The sequence below is a fragment of the Nasonia vitripennis genome, chromosome 5 (assembly GCF_009193385.2).
Source record: "Nasonia vitripennis strain AsymCx chromosome 5, Nvit_psr_1.1, whole genome shotgun sequence".
In the NCBI taxonomy this organism is placed as follows: Eukaryota; Metazoa; Arthropoda; class Insecta; order Hymenoptera; family Pteromalidae; genus Nasonia; species Nasonia vitripennis.
In genome coordinates, this window is record NC_045761.1 from 10331985 (window position 1) to 10344689 (window position 12705).

A 12705-nucleotide genomic window follows, 5' to 3' on the forward strand; every position below is an offset into this window, starting at 1 on the left:
GTTTTGCCTGTAATTGCCGTTCGATAAGTATGCAAATGTCTGTTCGAATTTCAATGGAATAATACGATCGACACCCCCGCGATTCATACTCCCGAAAGCAGAGAGATGGAGGAAACTAGCCGAAGAGAAAAAAATAATCCGGAGCCAAAGGAGTGAACGGCTCGCCGCGCGTCCCTCCAATTAACCTGCTGCCGTACGCGCGCCGGTAATGAATTTAATTGTGCCTCGGCGCGCGCATTATCTGCGCCCGGAAGCGGGCGCGAGGCAAGTGCTATCGGACCGTTGCCGCGAGGAGGAGGCGACTTTGCCCTGGAAGTATCTCCCGAGACTGTACACACGTGCACACGCCCGAATCTCGTTATTGTGGGAGGGATGCGTTGCCTGCGCTTTGGCACTCGTTTTTACCGTAAGGCTCTCGGGAAGTCTTGCTGAGATTGAGATTTCAGTTGCATGCGAATGTATGCGTGTGACAAAATAATCTTTCAAGTTTAGACAGTTTAAGCGATGCTATCTTAAGATTGCATAATCTTTCGTAAACTTTTCAGTCTAGCTAGGATTGCACTTACTGGCTAAACGATAAAACGGTTCTCTCCGTGCCTCAGGTCGCACGTGTGAGAAGCGTATCAAAATCAGATACGCTCGTCGACGGAAATAGGTGAGACGACATAACGTCTTGTGATTCCCCAGATCCAGAAAACACTTCATTACGTCAGTCTACTATTGCGCTCGTCACGACTACAGTAATCAGATCCTATAACAAAATCTAGAATATCTAAATCGATAGAGCAATATCATCTCCTTGACTAAAAAGCACTTCCCATTCACATACCTATATTAGTTCACTATAGGTGCGCATCGTCCAGACGCGCTATGCGTATACGCGTACACGCATCGGGGCGGCACAAGTGCAATCGACTCCGATCGATGGACCCACGGCAGCGTGACGGGCCGAGCGGGCGGTGCGCGTAACGTAATGAACGGGGATAAGGTAACGCCTGGCGTGAATTTCCTTTCCAGTCGCTGCTCATATGTGCTGCAGCACCTATATCCAGCGCACTCCTCCGGGGTATTCTTCCTTCGCTCGCCGCGTTTCATTAATACTCGAGACTGAGAGAGATGGGATGAATTATTTTTGCTTATTTTAATACCAGCACACTGTGAGCGATTCCTAGAAGTCCGCAGCTTACTTTTCATATAATAACGCGCTGACTATACACTCGCGGTCAATACCGTAAACAAACGGAACGTAATTACGGAAAATCAGTTCGGTACCGAAGCCGCCGCCGTCAACGACCGATAAAATGCCATTCAAATGCAAAAATAGCACCACGCCGCGCGCATTCTGTCGTCCGCAAGAATCTCATAATTGACATCCCATCCTTTCTTTTTCGTCTCTTTCGCCCGCAGTCTGCTGCCTACCTTTCTTCCTCCCTTTTTTCTCCCTCTCGCTCCGGCCTAATCGCTCGCACCGCGAGCGTCAGCATCAGCGGTAATCTTACGGTCGACGCTTTTTTTTTGCGCTCGTGAAGGAAACCTGTTTAGAATATACGAGTCTTCTTCCTTATACACTCGCCGTCCAACGTCGTAGAGGAGAGCTGCATCAGGAAAATTCCTGGACTCGGATTTTCAATTATATACGAGCGCGGGATGATGCTGAACAAGAGACAAATGAAGTCACGAGTCAGCGGGTATTTATATGCTAATTGCGATGATACCAAGTGATTACGGCGATTTTCGAGCCGAGCGGGCTCTGATTATGCGAAAGTGATAGGCCTGTTGTCGAGGATGACGTGGAAATATGTGAGTTAATGATTTATTCCACGCTTCTATGCATGTTACTGCGTGTCATCGTTGTGAGAATAAGGGAAAACAATAAATTCATCGATCAAACTTTCATAAATTAATTGCCACGCGTCCCGTGTGTGCGGCAGCAAAACAAACGACATAGTTTGTTCTCGCCATAGCCAGGTACAACTCTATTCTAAAACCCGGGCATTATAAATTTAAATTGTATTTCCAGCGATGGTAGCTCCCGATTATATTCCCGAGAGCGCTCCCCGGAGAGATAATGCGAAACCGATCAGGCCGCATTATTATAACTAGAGGATGACGCGTCGGCGACTTTCATTCAGCGCAGCGGCCGCAGAGAGCTCGTTAATATAAAGTGAGCGTAGTCTGCAGTCTCGCGCGTGGAATGCCGGCCGCTCGATTTTATTTGGTCGAAGGGAATAGATAAGGTTCTCCACAGCTGCAGCGGGCTCGTGACCGCACCCATTAGCTATGCTAATCTCTTTGCTGGGCAAGCCTGCGTTTGTCGTTCGCTTACAGCATCGGATATCAGGGGCTTCTAGTTTTTCAATAACAGTTCATTGATGCGGTTGATTAGTTTTTTTGGGTGTATGTGACAGTTCTCGGATGAATCATTAGGCGTTCGGGGTTTTTAAATTCGGTACCGCTCAACGATTATTATATCGATACAAACATGTCGATCGTAGCAAAGAGTTCACAGTACTCACCATGCGGATGTACTTGGCGATCATGTCCGCGAGCTGCGTGGCCCGATTGGTATGCAGTGGCAGCCTGACGCCGGAGGCTACCTGTATGGTACAGACACCCGGCCTAGAGCTGTTGACAGACACGATTTCCTCGAGCGGCAATGTTTCTAGTATGATTAGGTCTCCGCTGTTGCTTCGTTTTATCAGTCTTAGGCCGTGATGAGATACTGCGACGTGCTGGACGTCGGGTTGTTGGGGTCCGATCTGAATCCACGCATTCGAGTCAGAAATTTACAATAACTGATGGTAAAAAATGAATGTCAGACGTGTAAAACTTACCGAAACAGGGAATATTCTGGCGAAGTAAAGAGGCCACTGCTTGGCCATGTCCACGACGTTCTTCTTGATCGTGATTTTGTGCTGAGTGCTCTGCAAATTGTCCAGCGTTACTCCGTAGTTGTCCAAAAGCTTCAACATGTTTTGTCGGTCTTCTTTCGAGATTCTAATGTTCGATGTGGCAAGGACGTCGTATGCCACCTGGCAGAAGACTAAATGCAGCGCCAGTGGCGTCGTGAGAGTCTCGTTGGGAGCGAATACTTCCTTCTTAACGCGCAGCGTCCAGGTCACACGGTTGTACGTGAAGTGGGTGTTGGAAGTTTGCGGATAAAGCTTAGTATCGACGACTTCTTGGACTTTCTCGATCTCCGGTTTTTCGGCAGGGGGTAGAACTGGCTTAAGGAACTCGGGCCATTCCTCAATCTCAATTCGCTCCATTTTGTCAGTGCGCTGGGTACCCTGAAATTATTCATTTCGCTTGTTAAATACCTATACTCTAGATCAAGAATTTTTAAATTAGCGACAAAGGTCATTTTATTTTGCTTACCATCGTGGACGCGACACTGGACCGACGATCGGGATCCCCGTCCATTTTCTTGAAGCTCTGTCTGGCCACAGCAAAGGAATCCCTGGTATTGGGCACCACACCAATATCCCTAGACGAAGGCATACCAAAGCTGTCCCTTGACTTCGGCGACACATCTCTGGTCATTCCGAACGGATCCCTCTTCGAGTTAGAACTTTCGAACACGTCCCTTGCGTATTTGGCCTCGGAAAAGATGTCGGAGCCGATGTCGCGACGCGAGTCGAAATCGGAATTTCTGGTAGTGGTGCTACCGCCCAGGTCAGTCATATCCTTGCCGTAGTAATCCTTAGAAGCCTTAGATTCGTGCTGTTGCTGTTGCGAGCTGTACATGTCGCGGTTCTGTCCAAACATGTCTCGCTGACTCTTGACGAACTGGTCGAAAGCGTCGGAATCAGGAGACGCGCGGTAAACCTCACGCTGACCCTTTGGTTCCACTGGAGCCGGTGGTGAACGTGGCTGAGCCACTCCAGATTGACTGTGAAATCAGATAGATGTATTAATATCCAGAAATATTTTGGTTTTTATGCACTATGATAAATTTCTACAAGATCAATCACTTTTCTATACTTTAAGTCCCATTGCGAAACGCAAAAATGTTAAAATCCCCGTCTCGATACGCTTCATCATATACATGTACAATATCGAATGACACAGCGCCTAATTCCGAGACACTTGACGATCCCGTCAAAGCATCTCCGAGAGCCAAACAACACTTTCGCTGCGGCTGAATATCAACTGAATAAATCGACGCGTATAATACAAACGCTTGTCGCCTATAGACTGCTGCATCAGTATAGCACAGCTCGCGCAAGCGGCTCATCATTACCTGTTGGTGAAGACACTTCCGCCGCGGGGGCTCGGGGGCTGCGGGGGCGATATGGGCGGCGGCGGCGGCACCGGCCGTTCCATTCTCTCGATCTGCGTCTTGACGACTTGGGCCTGTGTCATCATGTCGGTGGTGCCTTTCGAGGTGACGCTCTGTGTGTCGTCGGCCGTCGAGGCGTAATCGTCCCACCTTCCGCCTGTGCGCATGAACGGACGGTGAAAGGAAATGATTTTCAAACGACGTATGAGTGTGTATATGTGTAGCATATATGCTCGTACATTCATAAGTATGCGTGGTGCGGCACCGAGGGTTTATGGTGCGGCATGTTGTACAGTAAGCAATGTACGCGAAAGGTGCTTTCGTTTTTAAATATAGTAAGTGTGCTTTTTGTTGAAGCCAAAGTGTTAATGACCTAATAACTTGACTACAGACTATAGGTAGTCGTTTGCTGCGAGCGCAACTCTGAAGTGTATTTGTGTAATTTCTAGAATGTTTTTGAATTAAATTTTGTTTTCTGCTTTAATAAACCAATAAGGCAAATTTGCATGATCATCCTGAGTTTAATCAGCACATAAATATAAAGTCTTACCTAGTTGCTGCTCAAGGAGAAGCTTTCTGTTATCCTCGAGCCGTTTAACTTTGCCATCGTCGCGTATCAGAGCCGGTTTCTCGGTAGTCTTGGTCGATCTAACGCTGTGGTTGGCCGTCACTTTTTCCAGTCTCTGCCGCATCTCCGAACTGAGCTTAAGCTTGCCGATGCTGCCTGGTGATGGCCTATTAGCGCCAATTTCAAAGCCAGATCTGCAACGTTTTCGTAAAGCCCAATAAAGTGATACAAGTTGGTGTTTGTGTCAAGGAGGTTGTAATGCTATTTCAATTTTATTGGAAATCTCTGATAAATCTTTTAAAAAACTTGTCAAGCAAGCAAATTGCGAAACTTTCTCAAGAAGATAAACTTCTATCGAACGATAATATCCTGACAGTCACTGCGCTTGCGAATAGTATCATTACAACCTCCTCAAGCATCGCATGGCAATCAAACACTGACTTTTTCTTCTTCTTCTTGTCGCCGTCTTCTTTGTATCCGTTCTCGTGACGCACGACTGTCGCTGCCGCGTGCACTACCACCGTTCGCTCTTCGTTGTTGACGATATTCTCGATTTCGAATTCCTCCCATTCGACGCCGCCCTCGGTCATCGGTTCATTGTCGCCCTGCTGATATTCCTGGTACTGAGGTGTGATCTTTCTCATTTGATGTTGTTGGCGCATCTTGAACTCGATAAAGCTATCCTGGTTTTGTGCCTCGTTCGAATCGCTTGGTGGTGGCCATCTGAAATGAGATCGATCGGTTCTCAAATCAGTTCTTCTATATTACAAATTTAATTTTGAAACAAAGCTTACCTCCACTTTCCAATCCGAACAGTTTTGGCTCTTCCGTAAGGATCGATGAACGGTCTAGATTCCGAGGGGTCGTGCAACTCCAGTGGTGGTGGCATAGGAGGTGGTGGAGGTACCCCTTTGTTGCTCATGATGCTGGCTGGACCCTCCACGCTAGTCTTGCGATTCTTCAACTCGCTCAGAACGTTCGTGAAGTTGTTCTGAACGTTGGCCTTGTTGGCACCAGGTCGTTTGATCTCGGCCGCGCTGATTATCTTTCGTTCGACGCTGATCTTGCGGACTCCAAAATCTGCGGATTTGCGCGATGGATCGGCACCTTTCTTTGGTGGACTCTGCGAGCGGTGCACTTGAGCTTTGACCGTGACGGTTTCCTGACGAGCGTTTGTTATGCTTGCGTTCTGCTGGGGAGTCGAGGTGCGCTTGTCCTGCGACCACATGTCACTACCCTCTTGGAATGATGCCTTTGAAAGATGTTATTAAACAATTATTTTGATATTCAATTTTGTAATAGTTACATAAGAAGCATGATTAATAATAGCCACACTAACCAGTTGATTGGGATTAGGACTCTGCACCAAGAGTTGCTGCAATGCCTGGTTCTGAGCCAGCAATTGTTGCTGAATTTGAATATTCTGAGCCATAGCGCTCTGCAGGAAAGCTGTCTGGAGGTTTTGATGGTAAGCTGCCATGTCGTTGTTTTGTGCGGGTGGTGAGTTTGGAAACTGGGGTATACTGGGGCCCTGCATGTTGAAAATCGGCACAGGTACAAAGCCTGGACCCATATTGATGGTCGGGCTTTGAGGTGCTTGCACTTGCTGCGTAGGTCCAAAGATTGGCATCATCATGGGTGACGACATCATGGGACTGTAGTTAAAACCACCGTTTTGGTTCGGGATGTCCATGTTACCACCGCCCTTAATCTTCTTGGACAGTTCCTCGGCCGTAATACTAGTGACTGGGCTATCTTTTATCAAAGAATTCACAAAGTCCTCAGAATTGTGGGAATTTTGAGCGTCTCGCATTCCCTTGATACTGGCCGCTAAGCTTCTTGCGTCTGATAGTTCGTCAAGATTTCCGTCCAATACCGGATTGAACAGCTCGTCGACGTACTGGTCGACATCGGAGGCTTGACTCGGGACTCGTATTCTGCGCACGTGGGATGCTAGGGACGGAGCCTCACTTGTATCAGACATCGCCGACGACTTCACGCCGCCATACTCGCTTTTCTCGATGTAGGCTCGACTTGATTGACTTCCTGGCAGCGCTCGCTTACCTACAAATTTTCAGAATTCCGTAATTAGATCATGCACTGTAAGAATTTATAAAATGTCCTCATCGTCCTCACGAACAAATATTCATACCTGGATAATGTGACTTGATGAACCTATTCTGCGATCTGATATAACTACTCTTATCGTCCTCGGACCTGCCGGTTTGGCTAACCGATTGGATATCCGGATACTCAAAGTCAATCACCAGATCTTCTTCTTCCAGAATGTTTGGCTCGGAACTTCTAGTGATTCTACTGTACTTTCTTTCCGGTACGACCTGGACTTCAGACCTGGCCATGTACTCGGAGTTACTGATGGATGGCACCTCGCCAATGCGTTCAAGACTGTGGTAGCGCTCGTTCAGTTTAGAAGAAGACAGTCCGAGATCGGCAAGTTTACTGCCGGCTGAGGGACTGACGCCGTTGCTGACTTCGTTGCCCTCGGATGCCAGCAAGTTATCCAAACTGCGACTGCGTTGTTTCTCTTTTTCAAAGTAGCGGTCGTTCAGGGCTGATTTTCGAGACAGGCCCATTTCTGCGGTTGACTCGAGGACGGCTTCATGAGACTGTTTGCGCATCTGTTTGGTAGGAGAATTAGTTAATTAAACAGTTGATGAAAATTACTTATTGAACAAACTTATCTAAATATCAGCCTACAAAAAGAAACTACTAGGATTAAAAGATTTCTCAAACTCGTCACCAAACATACCAACGCATATCTAATAACGAAAATTGCGACATACGATACACATCCGACGCGACGCCGAGCCCATCGCGTTAATCGTTCCCGCCGTTAACCTTTGTTCGCAAAAACTACACATACGTACACCAATACTCAGACGAAGCTAATAGCGGCGAAGCGTCAAAGTTGCGAGTTCAGCGACCCGCGGAACCTGCCGAATCTCACGAAAAGGATCAGCTCCGGAACAGCTAAACACTACCGATGCCGCGCTCTCGCAACGCAAAGATCCGCGCTCCGCGAGGCTGCAGTTACTCACTTGCGCGATCCGATTGATATGACCTAAGAGCTATGCCGCTGCATTTCCTCGCACACGCGTCTCTATAGCTATGCGTGCAGTACATAGACGTGCAATGCATTTTCACCGGTGGAGCAGTCTTTCGTCAGAGCGATCCATCGCTCAGGCGCCTTGCCTCACTTTGGAATAGTCACTTTTTTCTTTCTCTCCCGATTGTGTCATATACTTTCTTTTTTCTTTCTAGACTTCTCGTACTTTTTTTAGTTATAATTAAAAGTGATTTACAAGACAAGCAATTTTAATTAGTTTTCGTGTGTTTTGAAACCGGGCATTAATATTCCATTACACTTCGGCTTTGTTTTTGTTGTCGCTAGCCTTGAAAAGTTTTCAAATGTAAATGCGACTAGCGGAAAAAGTGCGCGCGGTGCTTTCAAGAAAGGTTTCAGTTGTATTATAATGCAGCCGGGCAACTTTCTTGGCTCGTAAAGATCTGCGAGATTTTTTAACCTGTGAGAATTCGCGGGAAACCACGAGATAAAAAGCGCGGCTGTCTTTACAGTCGTTCCTTAAACCAGACTTTGACGCTTCGCTAAAATCTGTTTTTTTTAAATAAAAACAAAAATAACCCACAAGGCCGACAGTCACTCGATCGTGTTCGTCACCGCAATTATTTTCAAACACCACCGTCACTCACTGATCTCTCACAAGCACATTCCGAAAACAATAACTCACGCGCTAGAGAAGAAAAAACAGCGGCTGGAACGAGCGCGCGATGCTTTGGAAAGGCGCGCTCGAGCCGTACTGAGCGGCGCTCGGAATAACGAGAGCAGTGTACACTAGCTAGCATAGAGCGCGGTAGTACGACTAGCACAGTAATGATGCTTACCGGTACTTTGGAGAGCGGCGGCTGGGGCGGTGGCACCGCGGGTCTCCTCGGCGACTGTAGCTCCGGCTCCAGAGGCTTGTCCAGCAGCTGGATCGGCGGCAGTGGCGGTGGTGGCGTCGCCACCACCACCGGTTTTGGAACTGCTGATAGCTTCCTCTCAAGTGGTTGGAACGTCTTTAATACTGGTGTCTCTTGCTGGGGGTGATGGTGGTGATGATGGTGGTGCAGCAGCTGCTCCTGCTCCAGTTCGCGGATCACCTGCGCGTGCTGCGAAAATTCGTTCGAGATTTAGCGCATGTGTGAGTGGGTGGAAGGTATACTTTCTTTCCATTGTTGCGCGGTGTGCTTTGACTTTCCGTGAGCGCAAGCCTGATAATTAATTCGCCGCTGCTGGCACTATAGAGTGGGTGCACATGTGAAAAGATTCGCGGTCGCTCCGAGTGTGTGGGTCTCAAGTGCAAGAGCGCGGATATTTTATATGGCTGATTGGTTTTGGGAATTTTATTTATTTGTATGCTGGAATCATTAACGTGCAAAGAAATTTGCTTTTTATTTTCGCTCATGATCGTACCAGAATTTTGGTATTTATTTTGGAGAATGTCAATGGCACGATTATGCTAATCAGTTATGTAAATCGAGTCGATTTTTCCGTGAAACGAGATTTACTAGTGGGGCCTACTAAAGTTCCTGTACAATTTCTACTTGAGCAAATAAACATAAACGTGCTTAGTGACCTAATTACAAATCGCACTCTCGTAAATCAAACATAGCGATGCTAAAAATCTATTTCCTTATAAGCGCACCCTTCACTTGCGTTTTGTAAAGCTTCCTAAGTATCCGAACAAACTTCACAAACTATTCATACCACAACACAAACAAATGAGTTTCGCCAGGATATCGTACGTCACTGATTCATGTTATTCACCGGTCATCCCGACGAACTTTGCGCGTCTCAAAATAGTAGAAAACAAATCGTCGAACAACCACACGCACGTTATATCACGGCGACTCATATTCGCGCCGCTCGAGAGCCTCTGCCGCAGCAACGAGGGACTCTCTCTCTCTCTCTCTCTTTCTCTCTCTCTCTCTCTCTCTCTCTCTCTCTCGTCGCTACTGCCGCCGCGCTACGATTCCCACGCTCGTATTATCTTTCTCTTACCGTTTTCCCATTTCACCGTACGACGTGGACTACTACGACGACGACGACGCTCGATCCTCCACTTTTTTTCTTCTTTTCTTCTCCCCCCACCCACACCTGTCCCCGGCCGCCCACGAGAAAGGTCGTCAACTATAGGTAAACGCGCTTGCTGCGCGTTGTCGCGTTTCTGTGCGTATGTGTACTGTGGCGACTCACCTCTCTCTTTTTAATAGGCGGGAAGCTGTTCTTCCGCTGTTCGAGGAACATGTGCTTCGCAGCGGGGAACGCGGGCGCCAGTTCCATTTCTGACACAAGGTCAAGGACGTAATCGAAGCCGTTAGTCTCGGTAACGATAGCGTCGCTACCCTCCAGCTGGTTCCACAGGGTTATGGTCCAACCGCTGTTCTCCACGCCGTGATTCTGAATCGCTAGGTTTGCCAGCTCCTCACACGTGGTCCAAGAGTCGACGGCGCATGTTGTGGTTTCACCTGTTGATAAAGAATTATCGATCTTATTTTGAACGTGTTCGGAAAAATTGTTTTTTTTTTTCTATTTCTCGGAGCTTACCATCGTAGAAGCCAACCGTCAGAGCCATATTCACTCTGTTTCTGTTGGCTCGCCATTCAAGGACCGAAGGTGGATAGTTTCTTGGTACTTGTTGAACAGTCGTTTGGTTGTTACTATTTACCGTCTTTAACAAGACTCTTTCGCCTTGCAGAAGCTTTCGCTGGCAGAAGGCTTTGTAACCGTCGTAAGCGTGGTCTGACACATATCTTCAACAAAAAAGAAAGTAAATTTAATGTTCATCATTTGCAACTAATTTAGCATACACCTGATAAATGAACGCCGCGAACTCACTTCAAAATGTACTTGTACAACGTGCGACTGGGATGGAAAGCCGACAGACAATTCGACAGCAAGAGCCAGCCCCTTTCCTTGTTAGCGTCGTTCTCATTCTTCCAAGTCTGATTAGCCAGCTGACAGAGTATCTCGTCACGCAGTTTCTCGTTAACAATACCCTTGTTGACAATGTAGTCACCCAACGCCTGTTCTCTCTTGCCGCTGAGATTGTTCTCGTTCATGAAGCGGAGGATAAGCTTGAAAATCATCAAGGAATCCGTGTAATCCTGATCACGAGCTTTCGCCAAGAAAGGCGTCTTTATAGGTTCGCGTTTCATGCCGAAGATGTGACTCTTAAAGTAGATGTTGGTGAACTTGGAGAACTGGTATTGATCAATATCAGACGGCAGAGAGTAGTTTATCGACAGAGGCACCACGCTACCGACCACTTTGATTAGATTTCTCTCTGTGTGGGTTGGTTGCCAGTCTGAAAAGTACAAATTCATCTCATCAAATATACAATAACCTTCTCTTGTTTAAATAGAAGACGCTGTATCTTTACCATCTAATTTACTGTAAATAAAAGCAAGCTCCGCTGGGATCTCCAGATGGTTGACGCCAGCGACAGCTCTGGAAGCCCTCTCTTGTTCCTCTCGTTGCTGCTTGGCTTTAGCTCTCTCCCTACTGGCCCTTTCCATCTCCGCACGTTTTGCGATTTCCTCCTTCAATACGCGGAACTTTTCGCGTTGCTTCTTGCCTCTGTAGAGCTTCTGAGCCATAATAACACCCCGTTTCATTGCGCGGAACTTCTTGCGCTCGCGGTAACCTCGGTAGACCGCTTGCAACAATACGGTGCTGCGCGATATATTAAGGAAGCGACGTCGCGCGAGAAATCCTCTGGTGTACCTTTGGACGGTCACAGCGGCTCGTTCGAGAATCAAGGCTCTGTTGTACTCCAGAGTTCTTTCGAGAGACTCCCTCAAGAACACCCTAGTCAATCCCAGTTGATATTGAGGTTCAGTCTTCTTAGGTGCAGCCTTCTCGAGAATCATGCGGCAGAGTTCCTTGTTAGGAGCTCCTCGTGGTAGGCTGGTGGGCACTAGGTATCGGTAGCGATCCACGAAGTGAGCGAAGGGCAGACGAACTGGGTAGCCAGTCTTACGGATGCGGATGGTCTCGAGCATCCCGGTGTATCGAAGCTGCTCCAGGACGCAGGGCATGTCGAATTTCATCGGCGCTTTCTCCGAGTTGGGCTTGATGCAGCGCACGAACCAGGGATTGCACCTGTTAGAATAATATTCGATAAGTTCGATTCATCATGTATATTATACAAGGTTTTTTTCTGTTAGGGTTAACATACTGTGACATAGACTCCAAGAGCTGTTGTAAACTATCGTGGAATCGAGCGGAAACTGTAGGAGTTCTTGGTTTCATGGTGACGAATCTGCCATTGGGCTTGTTAATGGTCTTATTAGCTTCGTGCGCATTCCTCACGTGTTGGAACATCTTGCTCACCATCTAAATAAAAACGACAGAGGTTCATAAAATAAGCTGATAATGTACGCTTTCTTGACATGTCAAAATCATCTTATTTACTTGTACTTACATTGATTTTACTGCTGATCAGCAGTTCGACCACGTCGGGTCTAAGTGTATCCCGGTTCTTGTCCAGGAACCCATCTACATTGTACCAGACTTGTCCGGCGTAGTGTCTGATGGCAAACTCGGCCGAGTTCATCCGCGGTCTCGAGTACAATTCGCTGAGCGCGTGATTGTAATGGCATTTTTCAAGGAACGAAAGGTCCGTCGCCTTTGGGAAATTGCTCTCGTCGTCCAGCAGGTGCAAGATACCGACCGGCTTCTTGGCAATCAGGTGAATTATCGGCAAATTATCCTGGAAAAACATAATTAGACAATGAGGTTGTTATTATTCCACTTTTCAATATCAAATTA

The 12705-nt window shown here is 47.3% G+C and overlaps 1 protein-coding gene across 2 annotated transcripts in view; it reads right to left on the reverse strand.

Annotated features, from left to right (window-relative positions):
- The window catches only part of LOC100124138 (unconventional myosin-XV), a 65784-nt gene that overhangs the window by 29014 nt on the left and 24065 nt on the right, over positions 1 to 12705 (reverse strand). Inside the window, exons 11-26 of one of the 2 annotated variants that reach the window (XM_016990081.2) lie at positions 12359 to 12646; positions 12113 to 12270; positions 11315 to 12036; positions 10771 to 11239; positions 10480 to 10685; positions 10129 to 10400; positions 8775 to 9041; positions 7003 to 7489; positions 6190 to 6914; positions 5645 to 6102; positions 5292 to 5573; positions 4833 to 5017; positions 4244 to 4439; positions 3379 to 3892; positions 2835 to 3290; positions 2517 to 2759 (exon numbers count right to left, since the gene is read on the reverse strand). In XM_016990081.2, the coding sequence (XP_016845570.1) occupies positions 2517 to 2759; positions 2835 to 3290; positions 3379 to 3892; positions 4244 to 4439; positions 4833 to 5017; positions 5292 to 5573; positions 5645 to 6102; positions 6190 to 6914; positions 7003 to 7489; positions 8775 to 9041; positions 10129 to 10400; positions 10480 to 10685; positions 10771 to 11239; positions 11315 to 12036; positions 12113 to 12270; positions 12359 to 12646 (5928 nt within the window). Of the gene's footprint in view, positions 1 to 2516; positions 2760 to 2834; positions 3291 to 3378; positions 3893 to 4243; positions 4440 to 4832; positions 5045 to 5291; positions 5574 to 5644; positions 6103 to 6189; positions 6915 to 7002; positions 7490 to 8774; positions 9042 to 10128; positions 10401 to 10479; positions 10686 to 10770; positions 11240 to 11314; positions 12037 to 12112; positions 12271 to 12358; positions 12647 to 12705 lie in introns of both variants that reach the window. The other variant, XM_016990080.2, reaches the window with a different exon arrangement.